Source organism: Oncorhynchus tshawytscha, linkage group LG01, assembly GCF_018296145.1.
Source record: "Oncorhynchus tshawytscha isolate Ot180627B linkage group LG01, Otsh_v2.0, whole genome shotgun sequence".
In the NCBI taxonomy this organism is placed as follows: Eukaryota; Metazoa; Chordata; class Actinopteri; order Salmoniformes; family Salmonidae; genus Oncorhynchus; species Oncorhynchus tshawytscha.
The window spans coordinates 62,354,890-62,379,007 of NC_056429.1; the positions used below are offsets into that span (position 1 = coordinate 62,354,890).

At 40.6% G+C, this 24,118-nt stretch overlaps 1 protein-coding gene across 2 annotated transcripts in view; it reads left to right on the forward strand.

The window, feature by feature from the left end:
* The window catches only part of LOC112254599 (VPS10 domain-containing receptor SorCS3), a 66,366-nt gene extending 45,956 nt beyond the window's left edge, over positions 1 to 20,410 (forward strand). The window contains exons 11-27 of one of the 2 annotated variants that reach the window (XM_024427320.2): positions 3,713 to 3,815; positions 4,105 to 4,181; positions 4,304 to 4,398; positions 10,890 to 10,991; positions 11,325 to 11,442; positions 11,740 to 11,873; positions 12,410 to 12,523; positions 12,749 to 12,920; positions 13,323 to 13,506; positions 13,768 to 13,901; positions 14,112 to 14,235; positions 14,527 to 14,639; positions 14,834 to 14,959; positions 15,186 to 15,285; positions 16,202 to 16,307; positions 16,484 to 16,644; positions 19,356 to 20,410. In XM_024427320.2, coding sequence (XP_024283088.1) covers positions 3,713 to 3,815; positions 4,105 to 4,181; positions 4,304 to 4,398; positions 10,890 to 10,991; positions 11,325 to 11,442; positions 11,740 to 11,873; positions 12,410 to 12,523; positions 12,749 to 12,920; positions 13,323 to 13,506; positions 13,768 to 13,901; positions 14,112 to 14,235; positions 14,527 to 14,639; positions 14,834 to 14,959; positions 15,186 to 15,285; positions 16,202 to 16,307; positions 16,484 to 16,644; positions 19,356 to 19,420 — 2,028 coding nt within the window. In that variant the 3' untranslated portion in view covers positions 19,421 to 20,410. Of the gene's footprint in view, positions 1 to 3,712; positions 3,816 to 4,104; positions 4,182 to 4,303; positions 4,399 to 10,889; positions 10,992 to 11,324; positions 11,443 to 11,739; positions 11,874 to 12,409; positions 12,524 to 12,748; positions 12,921 to 13,322; positions 13,507 to 13,767; positions 13,902 to 14,111; positions 14,236 to 14,526; positions 14,640 to 14,833; positions 14,966 to 15,185; positions 15,286 to 16,201; positions 16,308 to 16,483; positions 16,645 to 19,355 lie in introns of both variants that reach the window. The other variant, XM_024427312.2, reaches the window with a different exon arrangement.
* Positions 20,411 to 24,118: the final 3,708 nt, after the last annotated feature.

Below are 24,118 nucleotides of genomic sequence, written 5' to 3' on the forward strand. Positions count from 1 at the left end.
TGATCTGTTTTAGAAATGTTTGATATTCATTTAAATAATATATTTTTTTTAATGTATATGAAAAGTGAGTTAACATAATATGCACATATTATGCATTTCTAAAAGAATGTATAATATGGCTCAGACACGAGACGTATGTGGCAGGGTCTACAGGCAATTACAGACTACAAAAAGAAAACCAGCCATGTCACAGACACCGACGTCTTGCTTCCAGACAAACTAAACACCTTATTTGCCCGCTTTGAGGATAATACAGTGTCACCGACGCGGCCCGCTACCAAGGACTGCGGAACCCCCCTCTCCTTCTCCGTGGTCGACGTGAGTAAGACATTTAAACGTGTTAACCCTCACAAGGCTGTTGGCCCAGACCGCATCCCTAGCCACGTCCTCAGAGCATGCGCAGACCAGCTGGCTGGTGTGTTTACGGACATATTCAATCGCTCCCTATGTCAGTCTGCTGTCCCCACATGCTTCAAGATGGCCACCATTGTTCCTGTATCCAAGAAGGCAAATATTACTGAAGTAAATGACTATCGCCCCGTAGCACTCACTTCAGTCATCATGAAGTGCTTTGAGAGACAAGTCAAGGATCATATCACCTCCACCTTACCTGCTACCTGCACAGGCATTTCGCTACACTCGCATTAACATTGCTAACCATGTGTATGTGACCAATGAAATTGGATTGGATTTGAGAGGAAAAATGTATATAATTGTCACACCCTGATCAGTGTCATCTGTCCTCGTTATTGTCTCCAACCCCACCAGGTGTCGCCTGTCCCTCCGTGCCAGTTCGTCTTGTATGTTTACAAGTCAACCAGCATTTTCCCAATTCTCCTGCTTTTTGCATTCTCCTATTTCTAGTCCTCCCGCTTTTGACCCTCGCCTGTTTCTGGACTTTGTACCTGCCTGCCTGACCACGAGCCTGTCTGCCACTGTACCTCCTGGACTCTGATCTGGTTTTGACCTTTTTGCCTGTCCACGACCATTCTCTTGCCTACCCCTTTGGATTAATAAACATTGTAAGACTCCAACCATCTGCCTCCTGTGTCTACAATTGGGTCTCGCATTGTGCCTTGATAATAATACTGTTTTCGTCTGTCATAGAAATTGCCTCCCCTCTGGGTGAATTACATCAGAGACATTAGTAATTTAGGTGTATCAGTAAGTGAAGCAATTTTGTCAGATTAGTCTTTGCACCTTGGATAATGTTTTTATTACATGGCTTGTTTGCTTCAGAATGGAACAGCCAGCTCCAATGTCCTTTGTAGCCAGTTTAAATCTGTTGGTGAAAGATATTCAAATGTTTCATAAATGGTCTTTGTAAACTTCCATTTCAAAGAGATTAGTATGAACACAAAGTCATATATAAATGAATCAGATATACACTGAGTATACAAAACATTTTAAGGATACCTGCTCTTTCTATGAAATAGACTGACCAGGTGAATCCAGGTAATAGCTATGATCCTTTATTGATGTCACTTGTTAAATCCACTTCAATAAGTGTAGATGAAGGGGAGGAGACAAGTTAAAGATGGATTTTTAAGTATTGAGACAATTGTGTATTTGTGCCATTCAGAGGGTGAATGGGAAAGACAAAATATTGAAGTGCCTTTGAACTAGGCATGTTAGTAGGTGCCAGGCGCACCGGTTTGTGTCAAGAACTGCAACACAGCTTGGGTTTTCACGCTCGACAGTCTCCCCTTGTGTATCAAGAATGGTCCACCACTCAAAGGACATCAATCCAACTTGACACTACTGTGGGAAGTATTGGAGTCAACATGGGCCAGCATCCCTGTGAAATGCTCCGGGGAGGGGGAGGGGGGTGTTCCTAATGTTTGGTATACCTAGTATAGATCCTTATAAGATGCATTTTATTGTATGTATTGGTTTAGGCCCAGTGGTGATTTTAGCATGTAAATCTTGGTGGGACAAAGAAAGATTTACAGTATATGTTTTGATGCATGCCAGCAAAGCCACTACACAACTCAACACTAAACAATACATTAATTGCGCTATAATGGTGACAAACGGTACCCACAAACTGTTAGGGCCTACATAAAGCTTTCACAACAGCAGTCCCAACACCTTACCACTGCCACACCTAGCTATCAGCAGAGCCTGCAGCGAAACAGTTCATTAAGCCTCATTTATTACATTTTTTTTTAACTGATAAGGCTGACTTGCTTAAACATATTTGGTTTCTACTGACAATTGAGATGTAAAATCTATAGCATAAGGGGACGACAAGCAGAAATCCGAAATTTCTAATAAAACGTTAATGAGCGAGCTAGGACTTTTGAAATGTACAGTGACAGAATTCAGAACATGGGCCATTGTTTACAGTATTCTCCCTGTACACCAAGTCAGAATGGTAGGATAAATAAATGGGGCATGTAAGCAGACAATGAAAGCTCTTACAATATATACAATACTGCCCTACCAAGCAAAAAGGCAGTAACTGCTCATAGCGTGGAACTGAGAAAAATTGTTTTTATTTACCTTGGTTTCACAGTGACCTAGTACAGTTACTGCTAATATGACCCGCATTTTCACCAAAACACAATACAATTGAGGTAGGATACGTGTACACATGATTAAGCATGTATTTAATGTTGCAAAAATGACAACTAATTTTTGACCAAATGATTCAGTTACTGCCTTTTTGCTTGGTAGGGCAGAAAACATTTCTGGACTCACTTGAACAGGAACAGGCGCGGCAGTACTTTGTGTGCATATTTTGTCATCAAAGTCTGGCATTCTCTGAATTGATGGTGCTTTCAAGACAACTGCCAACTCTGGAAAAAAACAAGGTTGAATCATGATGACGTCAGTGATCTTCACGTCGGAGCTCGAGAAAGAGGCCTGAGTTCCCGACTTTCAATTCTGAGTTGGATGACTGTTCCAAACGTATTTTCCCAGTCGGAGCGAGTTTTTTCAGTTCCCAGTTGTCTTGAACTCATTGAAGTCTGAGATTTCCAGTTGTTTTGAGTGTGGCAGAAGTCATGCTGGATTGACAGCATGGCCAATATTGAATGTTTATCCTTTTAAGCTTGGAAAAGAGACCCTTAAACCCAAACTTGGACCACACACCCACTCCAATGAATAGCAGGCTAGTGATTGCTTGCAGTTAGCCACTGATTCCATCTAAACCACTCATTGTTGAATTTGCGATTTCCAACTTGTTCGGTAATGTTTATGTCCAATGGCCAACGAACACCGATTTGTTTTATCTTTGATTTTCATTATTTATCTTCATATGACAAGGGTTGAAGAGGATTTGCCAGTAGAATGTCTGCTAGCTTGCTAGCTAAGATTTTGGAAGTATTATCAAAGCTACTATAGAACGTGATTTGACGTCCTTTTATCTATGGCCAATTATCTTGAGCATTCTTCGATGGGCACTTCTAATGTAACTCAATGGCAGCACCCATGGGGCTTGAATGTTTTTAGCTCTACCCGTAGATTTTGTGGTGATGTAGTGTCCCCATGAGTGACAGAACACTGAGCCAATCATGGCGCAACTAGAGAATATTACCAACCCCTACGCTCCGTATTTTCCGCCGGCCGCCCCACCACCACAGAAAGCACTGAGAAAGGCTGAAACACCTGCATTTTGGAGCTGCCTTACTCAAGAAAGGCCATGAAAAATGGGTTGTCACTGTTTAGTCTTATGTCTAAATGGAATCCATTGTGTTTGTTTTGGCAGCCATTTTGTTCTCTGCATCTGCACCTGGATATGCCTGTGAACCCTTACCTGCCTGGACGCATCTTCAGTAAGGACTCAGCACCAGGGATCATCGTAGCCACAGGTAGGACAGAAGCCGAAAAGGTTTATACTGCATGATATTTGTGTTCTAGCAACAAAATTGTCAAGACAGGCACAGCTGTTAATGTTGTGCAAGCTTTTATCTGTGGTACTGTAGACATCTTCAAATAAAATACAGATCAATAAAAGTGTTCATAATGGGATCAAGTCCTCTAAAATAGAAGGTGCTGCATAGCTATGATAACGTTATGATCGTTTATTTTCTTTGCAAATATGTATCTTTACTATGCAAATATACCGGTATATGAATTCATATTTTCTTTTTTTCCTAGGCAACATTGGTACAGAGCTGTCCTCCACGAGCCTTGGAATGTTTATAACATCTGATGCTGGCAATAGCTGGAGACAGGTGAGACACATCTTTGCCTCAAAATGGGCTCCGACTTCAGTCCGTTTTTCCTAAATATGCATTATGAATATGAAAAACTATTGATGTAAATCATATGTTTATTGTCTTCTACTTTTTATTAGATATTTGAAGAAGAACTTGGTGTTTGGTTTCTTGACAATGGAGGTGCTTTAGTTGCAGTGTCTTTAGTTGCAACAGTACCCATCCGGCACATATGGTAAGTTCATTGTAATTATACTGTAGAGTACAGTGCCTTCAGAAAGTATTCACACCCTTTGACTTTTTCCATGTTTTGTTGTGTTACAAAGTGGGATAAAAAATGAATTTAATACTCCCAAATGTAGAATAACAATTCTAACATTTATTAAACATTTATGAAAAATAAAACCGTAATACACTGCTCAAAACACATCCTAGATCTGAATGAATGAAATATTCTTATTAAATACTTTTTCTTTACATAGTTGAATGTGCTGACAACAAAATCACACAAAAATGATCAATGGAAATCAAATTTATCAACCCATGGAGGTCTGGATTTGGAGTCTCACTCAAAATTAAAGTGGAAAACCACACTACATGCTGATCCAACTTTGATGTAATGTCCTTAAAACAAGTCAAAATGAGGCTCGGTAGTGTGTGTGGCCTCCACGTGCCTGTATGACCTCCCTACAACGCCTTTGCATGCTCCTGATGAGGTGGCGGATGGTCTCCTGAGGGATCTCCTCCCAGACCTGGACTAAAGCATCCGCCAACTCCTGGACAGTCTGTGGTGCAATGTGGCGTTGGTGGATGGAGCGAGACATGATGTCCCAGATGTGCTCAATTGGATTCAGGTCTGGGGAACGGGCGGGCCAGTCCATAGCATCAATGCCTTCCTCTTGCAGGAACTGCTGACACACTCCAGCCACATGAGGTCTAGCATTGTCTTGCATTAGGAAGAACCCAGGGCCAACCGCACCAGCATATGGTCTCACCAGGGGTCTGAGGATCTCATCTCGGTACCTAATGGCAGTCAGGCTACCTCTGGCGAGCACATGGAGGGCTGTGCGGCCCCCAAAAGAAATGCCACCCCACACCATGGCTGATCCACCGCCAAACCGGTCATGATGGAGGATGTTGCAGGCAGCAGAACATTCTCCACCGCATCTCCAGACTCTGTCACCTCTGTCACGTGCTCAGTGTGAACCTGATTTCATCTGTGAAGAGCACAGGGCGCCAGTGGCGAATTTGCCAATCTTGGTGTTCTCTGGCAAATGCCAAATGTCCTGCACGGTGTTGGGCTGTAAGTCCAACCCCCACCTGTGGACGTCGGGCCCTCGTATCTCCTGGTATCTGTCTCCTGGTAGCGCCTCCATGCTCTGGACACTACGCTGACAGACACAGCAAACCTTCTTGCCACAGCTCGCATTGTTGTGCCATCCTGGATGAGCTGCACTACCTGAGCCACTTGTGTGGGTTGTAGACTCCGTCTCATGCTACCACTAGAGTGAAAGCACCGCCAGCATTCAAAAGTGACCAAAACATCAGCCAGGAAGCATAGGAACTGAGAAGTGGTCTGTGGTCACCACCTGCAGAACCACTCCTTTATTGGGGGTGTCTTGCTAATTGCCTATAATTTCCACCTGTTGTCTATTCCATTTGCACAACAGCATGTGAAATGTATTGTCAATCAGTGTTGCTTCCTAAGTGGACAGTTTGATTTCACAGAAGTCTGATTGACTTGGAGTTACATTGTGTTGTTTAAGTGTTCCCTTTATTTTTTTGAGCAGTGTATATCTTGATCAGATAACTGTTAACCCCCTTTATACAATGAATGTTAGAAACACATTTGGCAGGAAATTACAGCTTTGAGCCTTTTTGGGTAAGTCTGGGAGCTTTGCACACTTGGATTGTACAATATTTGCTCATTACTCTTCAAAATAATTCAAGCTCCATCAAGTTGGTTGTTGATCATTGCTAGAAACCATTTGCATGTCTTGCCATAGATTTTCAAGCCACTTTATGTCAAAACTGTCACTAGACCTCTCAGGAACATTCAATGGTGTCTTGGTAAGCAACTCCAGTATAGATTTGGCTTTGTGATTTAGGTTATTGTCCTGCTTAAAGGTGAATTAATCTCCCATGTTGAAAAGAAGACTGAACCAGGTTTTTCATGGTTTGCTTTATTCTGTTTAATTTTGTCTCAGAAAACTCCCTAATCCTTACCGATTACAAGTAGACCCAGTTCTTACCGATGACAAGCAGACCCACCAACATCCTTGAAAATATGAAGAGTGATACTCAGTGATGTGTTGTGTTGGATTTGTCGCAAACGTAATGTTTTGTATTCAGGACAAAAATAAAATTTCTTTGCCACATCTTTTGCAATTATTACTTGAGTTCCTTGTTGCAAGCATCATACTTCCAGCGCCGACAGAGATGGCCGCTTCGCTTCGCGTTCCTAGGAAACTATGCGGTCTTGTTTTTTTATGTGTTATTTCTTACATTGTTACCCCAGGAAATCTTACGTTTTATTACATACAGCCAGAGAGAATTATTGGATATAAGAGCAACGTCAACTCAACAACATTACGACCAGGAATACGACTTTCCTGAAGTGGATCCTCTGTTTGGTCCACCACCCTGGACAATGTATCGGATCCCAGCCCGCGACCCAAAACAATGGTGCCGCAGAAGGGGCAGACGGAGCGGTCTTCTGGTTAGGCTCCGTAGATGGGCACATCGCGCACCGCTCCCGAGCATACTATTCGCAAATGTCCAGTCTCTTGACAACAAGGTAAACGAAATCCGAGCAAGGGCTGCCTTCCAGAGATTGAAACATTCTTTATTTCATGGAAAAATGGCTCAATCGGGGAACGTCATCAGAGTCGGTAGAGCCACCTGGTTTCTTCACGCATCGCGCCGACAGAAACATGCATCTCTCTGGTAGGAAGAAGGGCGGAGGCCTTATGATTAACGAGACGTGGTGTGATCGTAACAACTTACAGGATCTCAAGTCCTTTTGTTCACCTGACCTAGAATTCCTTACAATCAAATGCCGACCTCATTATCTACCAAGAGAATTCTCTTCGTTCATAATCACAGTCCTGTATATCCTCCCCAAGCAGACATTCAAACAGTGTAGCTATTCCCTCCGCAAGGCAATCAAAAAAGCTAAGCGTCAGTATAGAGAACAAGTAGAGTCGCAATTCAACGGCTCAGACATGAGAGGTATGTGGCAGGGTCTACAGTCAATCACGGACTACAAAAGGAAAACCAGCCCCGTCGCGGTCCACAATGTCTTGCTTCCAGACAAACTAAACTTTTTGCTCGCTTTGAGGACAATAGAGTGCCACCAACACCACCCGCTACCAAAACCTGCGGGCTCTCCTTCACTGCTGCCAACATGAAACGTTTTAACCCTCGCAAAGCTTCCGGCCCAGACAGCATCCCTAGCCGCGTCCTCAGAGCATGCGCAGACCAGCTGGCTAGTGTGTTTACGGACATAGTCAATCAATCCAATCCCAGTCTGCTGTTCCCACATGCTTCAAGAGGGACACTATTGTTCCTGTTCCCAAGAAAGCTAAGGTATCTGAGCTAAATGACCATCGCCCCATAGCACTCACTTCCATCATGAAGTGCTCTGAGAGACAAGTCAAGGACCATATTATCTCCACCCTACCTGACACCCTAGATCCACTCCAATTTGCTTACTGCCCCAATAGGTCCACAGACGACGCAATCACATTGCACACTGCCCTAACCCATCTGGACAAGAGGAATACCTATGTAAGAATGCTGTTCATTGGCTACAGCTCAGCAAATAACATCATAGTACCCTGCAAACTCGTCATTAAGCTCGAGACCCTGGGTATCGACCCCGCCCTGTGCAACTGGGTCCTGGACTTCCTGACGAGCCGCCCCCAGGTGGTTAGGGTAGGAAACAACATCTCCACCCCGCTGATCCTCAACACTGGGGCCCCACAAGGGTGCGTTCTCAGCCCTCTCCTGTACTCCCTGTTCACCCATGACTGCGTGGCCATGCACACCTCCAACTCAATCATCAAGTTTGCAGACGACAATACAGTTGTAGGCTTGATTACCAATAATGACGAGACAGCCTACAGGGAGGAGGTGAGGGCCCTCGGTGTGTGGTGTCAGGAATATAACCTCACACTCAATGTCAACAAAACAAAGGAGATGATTGTGGACTTCAGGAAACAGCAGAGGGAGCAGCCCCCTATCCACATCAATGGGACAGTAGTGAAGAAGGTGAAAAGTTTTAAGTTCCTCGGCGTACACATCACGGACAAACTGAAATGGTCCGCCCACACAGACAGCGTGGTGAAGAAGGTGCAGCAGCGCCTCTTCAACCTCGGAAGGCTGAAGAAATTCGGCTTGTTACCAAAAACACTCACAAACTTTTACAGATGCACAATCGAGAGCATCCTTTCGGGCTGTATCACCGCCTGCTATGGCAACTGCTCCGCCCAAAACCGTAAGGCTTTCCAGAGGGTAGTGAGGTCTGCACAATGCATCACTGGGGGCAAACTACCTGCCCTCCATGACATCTACAGCACCCGAAGTCACAGGAAGGCCAAAAAGATCATCAAGGACAACAACCACCCGAGCCACTGTCTGTTCACCCCGCTATCATCCTGAAGGTGCGGTCAGTACTGGTGCATCAAAGCGGGGCCTGAGAGACTGAAAAACAGCTTCTATATCAAGGCCATCAGACTGTTAAACAGCCATCACTAACATTGAGTGGCTGCTGCCAACATACTGACTCATCTCTAGTTAGTTTAATAATAAAAATTGGATGTATTATATGTATCACTAGCCACTTTAAACAATGCCACTTGATATAATGTTTACATACCCTCCATTACTCATCTCATATGTATATACTGTACTTTATACCATCTACTGCATCTTGCCTATACCTTTCGGCGATCATATTCAATTTCATTCCTTTACACTTGTGTGTTTAAGGAAGTTGTTGTGAAATTGTTAGATTACTTGTTAGGTATTACTGCATGGTCGGAACTAGAAGTACATTTATTTGTATCCCTGACGAAGGCCATGCAGCCGAAATGCGTCGGATTTTTAAAACTTTATTTCTATTGAACATACCATACAAATAAAGGCATTTTAATTCATTATATGAAGAGTGCATTGGTCCTCCTTTCTTTTTGATAACTACAATGTTGTTGATCAATCCTCAGTTTTCTTATATTACAACCATTCAACTCTGTAACTGTTTTAAAATCACCATTGGCCTCATGTTGAAATCCCTGAGCAGTTTGCTTCCTGTCCAGCAACTGAGTTAGGAATGACGCCTGTATCGTTGTAGTGACTGAGTGTATTGATACACCATCCAAAGCCTAATTAATAACTTCACCATGCTCAAAGGGATATTCAGCATCTGCTTTTTTATCTTGACAAATCTTTGCAAGGCATTGGAAAACCTCCCTGTTATTTGTGGTTGAATCTGTGCTTAAAATTCACTACTCGATTGAGGGACCTTACAGATAATTGTATGTGTGGGGTACAGAGATGGGGAGTTTTTTATTTATTTTTTTAACCACTATTGAACACATTTTTTAACCACATTTTTACTCCTGAACTTATTTAGGTTTGCCATAACAAAGGGGTTGAATACTTATTGACTCAAGACATTTCAGCTTTTCATTTTTTATCAATTTGGAAAATGTTCTACCAAAAAATTCTAACTTTGTTTATTGTGTGTAGATCAGTGACAAAAAAAATCTGAATTTCAGCTGTAACACAACAAAATGCAGAAAAGTAAAGGGGTGTGAATAATTTCTGAAGGTACTGTATATGGTAGTATAATAATGATATACATTGTATGTAAAGCAGCATTATACTGTGCCTTATCAGTTGATTTCAGAAACAGGTGTGCAATGCTTTAAAGACTAATGTTGATGTTCACATTTAAGGACACAGTTAATTTAATTCTGATTTCAGTTTTGGTTGTGTTGTTGCATAGGATTACATTTAGCCTTTGAAATGCTGATTAGCAAGGTATATTTGCATGGGTTGTCTGTCTCCAGCAACTGCAACTGTTTCTCTCACCACATCAAAACTGTCAGAATCCTTTCAACAAAGAATGTCTGTTACCGCATTGCACTGTTCATGGGTATTTTCGCAATTTACTTTTATGCAAATATTGCCAAGTCCAGGTTTGAAGTATTGGGGGACTTTGTGGGCCAGGGTCCTTGTGTTGTTGGAACCCTGTCACACCAGATACTTTGATATCCCCCGTACTGAAACAGTGTCACAATCAATTAACATCTGTGAGGGGTGATTTAAGTCCCTCAATTGTTAGAGCCTGAGTCATATCTCTTTTTTATGTTTTGTCACCCTCAACATTTACCTGGAGCTGTGAAACATTAGTTATATTATTGAGTGCATAGTTGGGATACTTTTCCAAATAGAGAACAGGCTGATGTGGGTACTTCATTTTTCATCCATGATGAGAATTCATCTTAAGAACGGTATCACTAGGAATTTGGACTCTGTAGAAATGGCTAGAAATATTTTCTGTTAAACTCTTTTCATTGTCACACCTTACAAAGATTACAAAGATGACAGAGAGTTTGAAATTGTGTTGTACATGTAATTACGCCATTACTAGCATAGTAAATGAACTACATTATGTATTTAATCAGATGTTAATATTTGTTGTCCTGTGTTGCGAAATAGGATAAGTCTGGACGAGGGTAAGACATGGGATCGTCACAGTTTCTCTCTGGTTCCTTTGTTTCTGGATGGAGCTCTTATGCAACCAGAGAATCACATCATCACGTAAGTGGAGTTAGGGTTGGGTCAACATTAAGTAAACAAAGAACTCATGTTCTTGGTTACAGGTCATCTGTTTATGAAAGTCAAATAGTGTTGTTATTATGCATGAATCGGTAAATAGCACCTAAACTTAATTTCTCAAGTTACAATGTTTTGTTTGCCAGAGGTACTATACACATAGCTGTGTTTGCAAAGTTATTTATTTTTGTTAATGTGTTTAAATTGAATGTCTGGACCACAGCAGCAATACACTAGTCTGGGCAACATCTTCGTTTTACAAGAGACAAAGACAATAAGGCTAATAACTTACCTAATGTTTTGTTTCGTTGATTTAAGTTTCACTGGACACTTAAGTCGTATTTCAGAATGGCAGCTGATAAAGATTGACTACAAAGCCATCTTTAGCAGGAGATGCATGGATGGAGATTATCAGACTTGGAACCTACATAACAAGGTTATGTACATAATGAAAGTTATTGATTTGATGCCAACATCAAGATAGGCATGTTTGTTTATTGTCACTGTAAACACAGCACATGGATGCATGTACACAAACACACACACACACACACACACACTCACACACACACTCACACACACACGCGCACATATACACACACACACACACACACACACACACAGCTGAATCACATTGTACATTCATATAATTTCAGGCTATTGATCTGTAAAAAAACATTGAATCAATGTAATGAAATTCACCGCAGGGAATGAAATGTAATGCGTTTGATAGGGAGAGCCATGTGTGATGGGAGAAAAGCAGACCTTTATGAAACGGAGGCCAGGGAACCGCTGTATGCTGACCCAGGACTACTCCCGAGTCATATCCTCAGAACCATGCATCTGCAGGGCCTATGATTTTGAATGGTATTTAAAGTTATGGTAGACTTCCTCAGTTGTTACATCAGTGAATAGGCAAGGGGACTGTACATGTAACCCATCCCCCAACACTCTGCTGGACATTAAATGGAATTGTTTCTTAATTACTGGAGCCTCACAGGACTTAACAGCCCCCCTAATCACATATCTAATCACCAAAACGATTAGTTTGCTCAACTTTATACCTCTTCAATTTCCCTGATGTTCTCCAGTTTATTACATGTAGCCACTGTGCATGCATCCACACAATCCAATTATGGTTTGCAAATTGTGAATGTGACTAAGCTTGTCTAATTTACATAATGACAAATTATTTATTTTCATCCAATTAATAAGTAAGGAATTGCTAAATTAATTTTAAATGTATTGTATCTTTATCTCTGAAAATCTCTTCTGACAACGATCATGTCACTAGTCTTGTAGTCATACCAAAAATAACTGACCTATTGCTCAACTACAAAAGCTTTTTAGTGTCAGCGAGGGGAAAGTAGATAGTGTTTTATGAACAGTCTGATGTTTTACAGTGATTATGGGTATGAACGTCAAGCTGATGGAAAGTGTTCACCTGCTTTTTGGTTCGACCCAAATACGGTACCAAGAAGCTGTAGCACTAGCCAGAATTACCTCAATAGCACAGGGTAAGTAACTTGTACTATCCCTCATTCCTTCCTCCCTTGTGCAAAATAACACTCTTTCTGTGCAGTGATTTGATATTCAGTGTTTTCCCACTCAGTAAATATTGTTTTTGATTGAATAGAGCCCTTTGTTCAGCAAATTACTCTCTCTGCATTGAGACTACAGTAAATCCAGTCTCACTCTCAATTATAAAATGACATCTATGCTGTGAATGTTGTCACTGGTAGGTACAGGAAGGTTTTGTCTAATAACTGCAAAGAGGGAGGAAAGGATGTGTACTCCCCCAGGAAACAGCATTGTTCCCCCAGGCCTCCCAGAGGCCTCAGACTGACCACTAGCCATGGAGACCTCACCGCCAACCTGGGCAGTAACATCACCTTCCTGGTGCATCTGGACGATGTGAGTCTTCTCTCCCACCACTAACCAACACTGTGTCATTAGTAGGCATATTATTATTATTTCATCATGGAGCGGTGGAAGTTTGTCCTGGATTATCTTGTGCTTTTGAAGTGTTGGATGACGTGAAGTCCCCAGAGTCTGAACTGCTTTTGTCTGGTTTTGGAATGAAAGAGCACTATGACTCACTACATTGTCTCTGTTTCTTTTTCTTTCTATCTTTATCTCTCACTTGCTCCTCCTGAGTTCTCTCTTGTTCGTTCTCGTCTCCCGAGTGCTTCTCCTATGTCTAATCTCAAATCTCATCCCAAGTATTTCCCTAGACAACTCTTCCCTGTGAAAGATAATGCAGTGTCATAACAATCTGTTCTGACTAATGATGTCTGTCTTACTTCCTGTCTCCAGGGAAACTCGTTGTGGACACATATCCAGCTAGACTTTGGGGATGGCATCACGGTCATGTACAACCTGAGCCGGAGAGGCGATGGGATCAAACACAGCTATAGAGCACCTGGGATCTTCAGAGTGACAGCACATGCTGAGAACAGCCAGGGATATGACAGCAGCTCCATGTTCTTACATATCACCAGTATGTCAACAAGAAACACTGGCTCCCTTATGTCTCATGTGGTTTCATGATTTTTCCTACCTAAGCATGTTACCGCAGTAAGCCACTGACACCAGCATAGATTACAGATGATCATACGTCAAGAACTATAGATTGACAATGCATTTTAAGTGCTTATGAAGCTATTGGATTATGTTGGATTTGTAAATTAACCAATTTACTGTTACCAAAATGACTACATTTGGTTTGTATTGGCCAATGTGGTTCTCTTGTGTGTCTCAGGCCCAGTGGAGCGTGTGTATCTCTCAGCTCCTGTTGTGGCCATCAGGAAGAAGGAAGCCAACCTAACTGCTGTGGTCTGGCCCGTCCACCAAAGAACACTAACCTTTTTCTGGTGGTTTGAAAACAGCTCTGAGGTGAGAGTCCTTCTCCCAATTACACTGACCATTCCTGCTGTATCTGTGTGGGTGCTACACCTTGCCTAGTTCAGGTACCTTGTTGTATTGTAGATTGGAATTGTTTATTCGCAGCAAGTTGTTTTGGTCCCTTGTGTATTCCATGTGTGCTGCAAAAGGCAAAAGGTTGTGAGGTTTTCTATGCCATTCGCTTTGTCTTGCAAAACCCAGTCCTTAATAACCTTGGGTGGAAGCATCGCGTACACGTTTCAGAAGGAGGGCATGAACAGGGTCGTTGTCCAGGTGTCTTCTGGGTGCAACATACTGCAGGATACCAAGGTCATCATTGTTAAAGGTGAGCGGAAAGGACTCCTTCGAAGGCTTTAATATGAATGCAACATAGGTGCGCAACTTGTTTTAATCACACATCTTCTGTATCCATGTTAGCACTGCCTTGTTAGTGAGAATGTGGACGTCACCTCTACTCCTTTCTACTCACCTTTATGTCATGAGAAACAAGAGTAAATTGTAAATTCATGTTAGGTTATAAGCAATTCCAGCAAACTGAAGGATTCTTAATGGTATGTTGCCACACGGCAAAGCTTTGTGGTAGAGGGTTCATGGAATCATCCTCCATGTTTCGCAGAGTTCTTCAAATCCCTGCTGTTATCATTCTCTCCGACTTTGGACGAGCACAACCCTGACATCCCTGAGTGGAGAGAGGATGTGGGCCGTGTGGTGAGGACAGCTGTGTCACAGGTATAGGACTAAGTTCCCTCTGGGACAACAGTCGTCATGAGTTTGTCACGCAATGGCTTTTATGGTCATGATGAGGATAACCCTCTTTAATTCAATGTGACATTTTAAGGAAGTAAAGTAAACATAGATGTGTAGTATGATGTGTTTTCCCACGATAGCAGTGTGCGTGTTTGACTGGAAGACTGCTGTTACAGGTGTCTGGGTTTCCAGAAGAGCAGCTGTTGGTATCGTTGTTTCCAGGTGTTCCAACAACAGCAGAACTATTTATCCTGCCTGAGACTCATTTGTCTGAATATGGGAAACGGAATGAAGAGGGCTTAGTGAGTGTAAGCATATTTTTTGTTTGTACTTTAGGAAATCTTCTAGAACATCTTATCTTGTAATTAATCTACAAAACAATTCACATTTGTATCACCAATGGGGTTTAACTGATTTAATTGGTTTTCCAAGATAATGTTATCATCAGCTTTTCTTCAAATTTGAAAGAATAATCTTTGCAAATGCACATTTTGGGGTGCCATGTCATTTTTCAATTCTGTGATACAGATATCAGACATTCTTATAAATGCCCTGAACCAAGGATTGATCCAGTTTGAGTTGAAACCTGACACTCAAATAATTGTTTACATCACACAGCTAACTTCGGGTAAGTTGCAGTTTTTCTTTGACTCTTTCACAGTATAAAATGCTAAATAACAATGCATAAACAATTATAAATATTATAATAAGCACTGTACCGACACTCAATTCACCACCTGATATCAACATCAGACATGGATAGATATTTTTACTTGAATCTCTTTTGTAACTAGCTTATTACAGTAGATTGTCTTATAGTCATGCAATCAATGAGACTTTTAACAACAGATACCTTTAGTATACACCTTGGAAGTCAACAGGGTCATTTGGATATTAGCATATCACTACAACTTGTCAATCATAACTTTACCCTTTTCATTCAGTCACTGATGTGTCTTAAATTGTGTCTGCATGGAAAGGTCTGAGGTGCCTTTAAAATGCTGTAGAAAGGTCAACGACTTCACTGGTCTCCTCTTTTGAAGAGAGAAAGATTGGTTGGGGGTGGGTTAATACATACTCTGAATAATATGCCTCAGCACTTAAAGCCATGACTAAGCGCAAACCTTTCAGAGGCGTAGGGAGAAAGAGCGGGACCTCATGGATGGAGGCCCTTCTTAAAATGAAACATGACAGATGCTCACTCAGACCTACTGGACACCTGCTAAGTGAATAAAAACGAATGATTGCTGGTTTCTTCCCTTGTTTTCTCCCATTGAAATTGTTTCTGCTTTTACCAACTCTTTTTTTTGCGCGTTTGGCATGGTTGGTTTACTTTAGTTTATTAGGATCCCCATTAGCTGTAGCTCATGCAGCAGCTACTCTTCTTGGTCAGCACAAAACATAAAGTACATGAGAAAGTACAGAACAGTTATAGACAAGAGTAACAAAGACATAACTACATTCAATTAATGATATCAACAAAAGAATTGGCTAAAGCAGAAATCTGTAGGCTAAAGTATTTTTCTGTCTCTGTATTTCCCCAGCACCTCTGGTTGATTCCAACCCAATTCACAGTAGCTCAGCCATGCTGATGTCGCTATCTGTGGCGTTTGTTGGTTTAGTTGCATTCTTCATCTTCAAGTTCAAAAGGTATGTTCAAGCAATAATATTGATTGGTTGGTAATAGTCAACCAATTTTTTCTTATTTTGTCTTAGTGGCATTCAAAAGCTACATTATACTTTTACTATCAACTAAGAAGTGAAGTTGTTACCGAACTGCAGCTTAAGTTCACATGACGTCAGTAGAGTGGTGTCTGGCTTGTTAGGAAAATCCCTTGGATCCATGTCCAGGCTGAGGAGAACCAGGAAAAGGAGCCGGAGAGGATCGGCACGGTTAGGCAGAACAACACCATGTCCAAGATGAAGAACAGTGAGTTCCCCTCAGAGAAGGAACTTACAGAGAAAGAACTGGAGGCCAGGACCAGAGGTAAGTTAGACCTTACCGTATAGAAAAGTGGCGGACTTGCCTAATGGACCTAGAGCCAAGCCAAGCTCCCATGAGCCAGAGCCAAGCTCCCATGAAAATCATCACATGCCGTAGCCTATGTAAATCATCTGTCCACACACAGCAGAAGACAAATCTCTGTTGTGCACTGTAACATATGAGCAATAGTTATATTGTAAATTGTCGTAATAGACATCAAGTTCATTTGCAATTTCAATAATTAATCACGCTAAATACATTGGTTGAAAGGTATAATTGAAACATTGTAATACGTTTTCATCATTGCTAGGACAGCAAGTTTAAAAGCCACAAACTGCTAGCTAGTCAGTTAACTCACATATTTTCAAAGAGATAGCTAATGCGTCAAGCGAGCTGCAATAAAAACAACACAGCACCTTATCGTCTATCAGAATAGGTTTGTGTCAGATATTGAGTTCTGACAGAATTATGGATTGCAATGGAAAGCATTGTATCAATATTCAGTGTCATGAGGGCATTATGATTAGCCATTTTAAGATACAGAATGTTTCATGGTGTCGGCCTACTGTATTGTACTTGACAAACCCTTAAGTGCCATTGATTTGTCTTATTTCGTACCATAAGCTCCTGTAAGTATTTGTATTTAATATGTATCCCCAGCTAAATTAAGCCAGTTTATACAATTTTTTTAACATTACAATAGATTCACAGATTTCACAACACACTGTTCCCCCTCAGGCCCCTACTCCACCATTGCCACATATGTACAGTACAAAATCCATGTGTACGTGTGTGCATAAAGGTCAACATAGGGAAACCATTGGGTTGTTAAATCAGGGGGACTGCTGACTGTTTTTGACAATAGTGCTACTGCAGTGGTCCTGATAGACATGTGGGCGGAAGGCTTTTTGAGAGGTCAGCAATTTGGCCAATCTTCATCTCACAGCAGGTCTCTCCTCCAGCAGACCTTAGTGATCGGAGACAGATAGATTTCTCTTCTGTTGCATCCCAACTATTTATTCTCAATGGGCAGAGCAATATGGGAGCTTTAACTTGTACCATTGGATTCAATAATATGGCTGTTGTGTGTCTGTTAAAACCTCTTTGGGCTGAGATCCCCACTAACGGGATCGATATGACAACAGCCAGTGAAAGTGCAGGGAGCCAAATTCAAAACAACAGAAATCCCATAATTACAAATTCCTCAAACATACAAGTATTTTACACAACTTTAAAGATACACTTCTTGTTAATCCCACCACAGTGTCCGATTTCAAAAAGGCTTTACGACGAAAGCAAACCTAACGATTATGTTAGGTCAGAGCCAAGTCACAGAAAAACAGCCATTTTTCCAGCCAAAGAGAGGAGTCACAAAAAGCAGAAATATAGATAAAATGAATCATTAACCTTTGATGATCTTCATCAGATGACACTCATAGGACTTCATGTTACACAATACATGTATGTTTTGTTCGATAAAGTTCATATTTATATAAAAACAATCTCAGTATACGTTGGCGCGTTATGTTCAGTAGTTCCAAAACATCCAGGGATTTTGCAGAGGGCCAGATCAATTTTCAGAAATACTCATAATAAACATTGATAAAAGATACAACTATTATGCATGGAATTATAGATAAACTTCTCCTTAATGCAACCACTGTGTCAGATTTCAAAAAAGCTTTACTGAAAACGCACACCATGCTATAATCTGAGTATGGCGCCAAAACAGCCAAAGAGATATCCGCCATGTTGTGGAGTCAACATTAGTCAGAAATAGCATTATAAATATTCACTTAACTTTGATGATCTTCATCAGAATGCACTCCCAGGAATCCCAGTTCCACAATAAATGTTTGATTTGTTCGATAAAGTTCATAATTTATGTTCAAATACCTCCTTTTGTTAGGGCGTTTGGTAAACAAGTCCAGCCGAAAGGTCGGACGAAAAGTCCAAAAAGTTATATTACAGGTCGTAGAAACATGTCAAACGAAGTATAGAATCAATCTTTAGGATGTTATCATAAATCTTCAATAATGTTTCAACCAGAGAAAAGCAATGGAACGCAAGCTAACTTTCACATGACCGTGCATCACGAGATCGTGGCAATCTGCCAGACACCTGGCTCAATCCCCTCTCATTCGGCCCCCCTTCACAGTAAAAGCATCAAACAAGGTTCTAAAGACTGTTGACATCTAGTGGAAGCCTTAGGTAGTGAAAAATGACCCCACAGACACTTTATATTGGAATGGCAATGAGTTGAAAAACTACAAACCTCAGATTTCCCACTTCCTGGTTGGATTTTTCTCAGGTTTTTGCATGCCATATGAGTTCTGTTATACTCAAAGACATCATTCAAACAGTTTTAGAAACTTCAGAGTGTTTTCTATCCAAATCTACTAATGATATGCATATCTTAGCTTTTGGGCCTGAGTAGCAGGCAGTTTACTCTGGGCACCTTATTCATCGAAGCTACTCAATACTGCCCCCAGACATAAGAAGTTAAGATTCCATGATTACTCTGATGCCTGCAGTGGTTCCTATGCTAGTTTAGTTGGTAGGTCGACACAAAGGTCCTCCAATTGCTGCCAACATCAAAACATTCAAATGATACCAACTGGGTTAATTTGCTTTATTGTGGTGTTGGAGACAATAGTGTCTTTGGGGGCACTATTCATAATAATTATACCTGTGTTTATATATTCTATCACCAGGAGAAGATGGAAGAAATGGGGAGAGAGTGATCACAAGAGAGTTTCCTACTTGTACTAATGTCTAAGAAATGAGATTATGAGTACTGTAAGTACAGGTTGTGGTGTTTCAATGTACCAATTTCAAAAGCTTCGTTTTCACCCTATACTTTGGTCGCCGAGAATTGCTACTTAATATGTATTTCACAATACTTTAGAATTCTGTATAGCAGGAGAATACATTTGGTGTATATACCTTACTTGAGTATTGAGGAAGCGTAATATGACATCTGTGAATGTCAGAAATAGGCATAAGAACATGCCATTGTTGAAAGAGTAATTGTTTTCTTCAGTGCCAGATCGCATTGCTAATCAAAACTTTAACGCAACATGATTATCTTACAGCTGTACATTTGATAATGACAACTGTATCGACTGTACTATTACACAAGGGAGGTGGAATGTAAATAATTACACAGAAAGGCATACTACAAATTAGTGTGGCTGCTTGGGAAACAATCTCTAGATATAATTGAGGCTGTTAAAAGGTGTACAGGTGGATAAAAAGCATGTATGCCAACATTTTTTATTAGATTGTCCATTCTAGAATCTTGGCACACTGAACAGAGTTGGTTTTCTATTAGCCTACTGCTAATATAATAATATTTCTCACTTTTTCTAGCATGTCATAATTCACTTTGTAACTGTAACATCTAAGATAATATGATGAGGTAAGCAAGTGTTGATCATGGTGATTTTAATATTAGTAAATGTTTTAAACCATTTATGGGATGGTCTTGTTGAAGATTTAGCATAAGTTGCTTAACATTGTAGTGCATGAGCTATACTGTATTGTTAATTTTGTTAGATAAGCTAATATTTAAGTTTTTACCCCATAGTTATCACTGTAAACAAAATGAAATGTTGTAATTGTTGAAAATAAATGTATTTTTCTATGAAAGTAGGCCTATGTTGTTTTTTACATGTACACATTGTATTGATGGAGATGTAAACAAGTATTTCAAGGTAACTAGCCTTGATCATGGATTCTGATAATTGATGACCATACTGTAAAAACAGAAAGTCTTAAAACACCATGATTGTGTAATGAAACCATGAAAGATAATGCACCTACTGTAAGTTGAGATCTGGTGTCTGGAGGATGTAAATGTTTTAATACACAGAATGTGTTTTAAAACAGAAATGTAGTACTCTGAGTAACCCAAAGTGGTTATTCAACCTGAATATTGTTGCTAATAGGGATTTCAGTGCATGTAAAAGTCTGCATCAAGACACACAACAACAAAAAACAGTTTTTCATACAATCAATGAATTAGAAATGCAAATGGTTTATAACCTACAAATTGATTGGTGATACTTTAAGGGCCTATGGAGAATATTTTTTTGTGGAAGTCCACCTTTATTTTTTATGATGCTTTATTTTGATGTAAAAAATGTCCCCTCTCCGGCACTCGACGTTGCAGGTCCTGGCAACCCATCATCATGCACACTTGGCAACCCTCATTACGCACACCTGGACTCCATTACTACCCTGATTACCTTTAATTGACTAGGCAAGTCAGTGACGTAAGAACAAATGATTATTTACAATGATGGCCTACACCGGCCAATTGTGCGCCGCCCTATGGGACTCCCAATCACGGCCAGTTGTGAAACAGCCTGGATTCAAACCAGGGTGTCTGTAGTGACACCTCTAGCACTGAAATGCAGTGCCTTAGACTGCTGTGCTACTCGAGAACCAATGGCAGAGGCAAGTGCAGAATCCTCAGTTCTTGCAATTCAACCACCAGTTTCTGCAGGTAGTTTTAACACTGTGCTTGACAATGCCTGCCAAATGATAAAATACATAGAACAATGTTAAGCATTAAGACACTTCAGAAAAGGGGAACTAATTCTGTACTAGACAGGATTCAAAACATTATAATAGGGTTTTCAACCTTTTTTGTTAATAATCCCAGTCTCTGGCAAGGTTTTGCAAAATACTTGATTAAGTGGTGTTACAACACACGGTGTAATGTTTCAAAACATCTCAAGATAATGTGTTTCAATAATCTACCACAGTTACAGTTTTGTCTCCTTCAGTTGTTGGCAGCTCAGTTGCCACTAGTTTTGGTCTTATTAAGCACCTCATTTTAACAGTGTAATGCTTCACGTTATTCACCATGGTTCAATGATAGTCTACCTTGTAATAATTGTTTGCAACAGAAGTGATAGACAAACAAACCTATTTCTATATGTTTGTCCTCTCTGTCAGAGGAGTTGTCTGTACTGTCATCGGGACAGCCTCTAACACAAACACCCCCTGTCACGCCCTGGTCTTAGTATTCTGTGTTTTCTTTATTATTTTGGTCAGGCCAGGGTGTGACATGGGTTTATTTTGTGGTGTGTTTTTGTAGGGGTTTTTCGTAGGTTTTGGGATTGTGGCTTAGTGGGGTTTTCTAGCGTAGTCTATGGCTGTCTGAATTGGTTCTCAATCAGAGGCAGGTGATTATCGTTGTCTCTGATTGGGAACCATATTTAGGCAGCCATATTCTTTGAGTGTTTCGTGGGTGATTGTTCCTGTCTCTGTGTTTGCACCAGATAGGGCTGTTTATTGTTTTTGTACGTTTATTGTTTTTGTACATTTATTGTTTTTGTACGTTTATTGTTTTTGTACGTTTATTGTTTTTGTTAGTTTATTCATGTATAGTGTCTTTATAAATTTAACATGAATAACCACCACGCTGCATTTTGGTCCGCCTCTCCTTCACCTAAGGAAAACCGTTACACCCCCCCAGATTCCTGAATCTCTGTTTTACTATTATGCCCAAAGGTTTTGCACAGTGAGTCCTGGCTGGAACACATATTCCTTATATCTGCCAGCTAAGGCTAGACATGCACACTGACACACACACTTCCTGATTATCCAGCATAGGCCCCGAAGTAATCTCTTTTTGCCAGAAGTCTAAGTTTGTGTGAGATTTTGTACCCCTGACATTAAAGTACAATTTGAACAGGTGCATTTTTTCATTCTCTCCTCACCCCTAATCTCTCTCTCTCTCTTTCTATTTTGTGTGTAACTATTTCAACACCACGATGTCAGACACCAATCTACATCATTGTTAAGCAGTTTCCATGTCCCTGGGAGTCTCACTCTACCTACGTTTCTCATTCCAAATTTACACCAACTACATTTCTATAGCAGGGACATAATGCTGTACTCAATTAAAGGAAACTATTTCACAGTGCTGCTTAACACAATATTGCCGCAAGCTATTGTTGTGGGGTATTTTTCCTTCAAGGTGCTAGTCCACTTATAGAAACCCGCTGGAGTTTGTTTGAGTAATGACAATGTGCTGTCATTACTCCAAACTTTTGAGGAAACCCTTTGCACTCAATGCTGTATTTGCTTCGTCATTATGGGATATTGTGTGTAGATTGATGAGGGGAAAAAACAATCAATTTTAGATTAAGGTTGTAACCTAACAATATGTGGAAAACGTCAAGGGGTCTGAATCATTTCCGAAGGCACTGTACATGCAAAAACTCAGGTATTAAAAACAATTTGATTTATTTTTATTTTTACATGCGGTAGAGTATGCTGGGTAAAAAGTTAATTTGTTATCATACCTTCAAAAAAACTGAGTTGATGTGACTTCTCATTTAGTTTTGAGTCAGTACCATATAAACATTTTAAGCAATAATGACTTTTCATTGACTTGAGTTCAACTTTCTAGAAGTATTTTGAGTTAAAAAAGCCTTTGGTTTACAGTGTGGAGAGGGAAAATTAATTTGTTGCACAGGGGGGGAAATGTGGATCTAGCCCATTAGATACACTCCAGGCTTCTTGCTTCTTTTCATTGTCCTCCTAGTCAGCCCCCAAGTATATGCAAATGACCACCTTAGAACATAGAGGATGCTAAATAACTATTGTTACAGGTAAAAACAGAACAACTGTGGATGGTTATCTTAAAGATCCTCATCATGAGCCAATCCCAGTTTCCTCCTGAGATCGCCTCTCCTCCTACTCATCGTAATAGTCTCAGATCTACTGTAACTAACTCAGGGTAATCAGCATCTAAATCTAATTATGTCATACAACTAACTGTTAGGGGCAGTTGGAATAATTCATTTCATAAGAACTATGCAAATAGAATAAACATATAGTTGCAGATCATCTTGAGCAAAACATATTATGTTCATTGCGTTTCACCCTCTTTCTTCAACACATTGTCAGTATTTCTATATTTATTCTTTCAACTCACATTGGCTGGTACAGTGTGATACCACCCAAAAAGACATTCATGCACAGTAAAGGAGTCACAATACTTGCCCTACTCTAGTTGCACAGTTTGCAAATGGAAAATGAGTTTACATTTCCCCAAATAAAGTCTATGAGTGGGATATTAGAACTTCTGTGCCTCTCCCAAAGAGACAGCCAACCTACTGAAAACAGTCAGTCATCTCTGGCTAGGAAACTCCTGTCGACAAGAGAGAAACTCCTGTTGACAAGAGAGAAACTCCTGTCGACAAGAAGGGATATTCTTCAGTCTTTCAGTCCCATGTGGAACACAAGGAGATTGGAGGTGAATCTTTTACCCAGTAGTCCTTTGCCCAAGGAAAGAAGTTTCGATGGCAATGTCTGTAACAATACCGTAAGTTGAGTGGTAGCATCCAAGTGTTGACATCATGGCATATATCCAGTGTGCGAAAAAAACAAATAGAGCATGCAGAAATTCTCTGTCCCTGTCTCATCCGCAAAAAAACTCTTCAGAAACTCGACGATT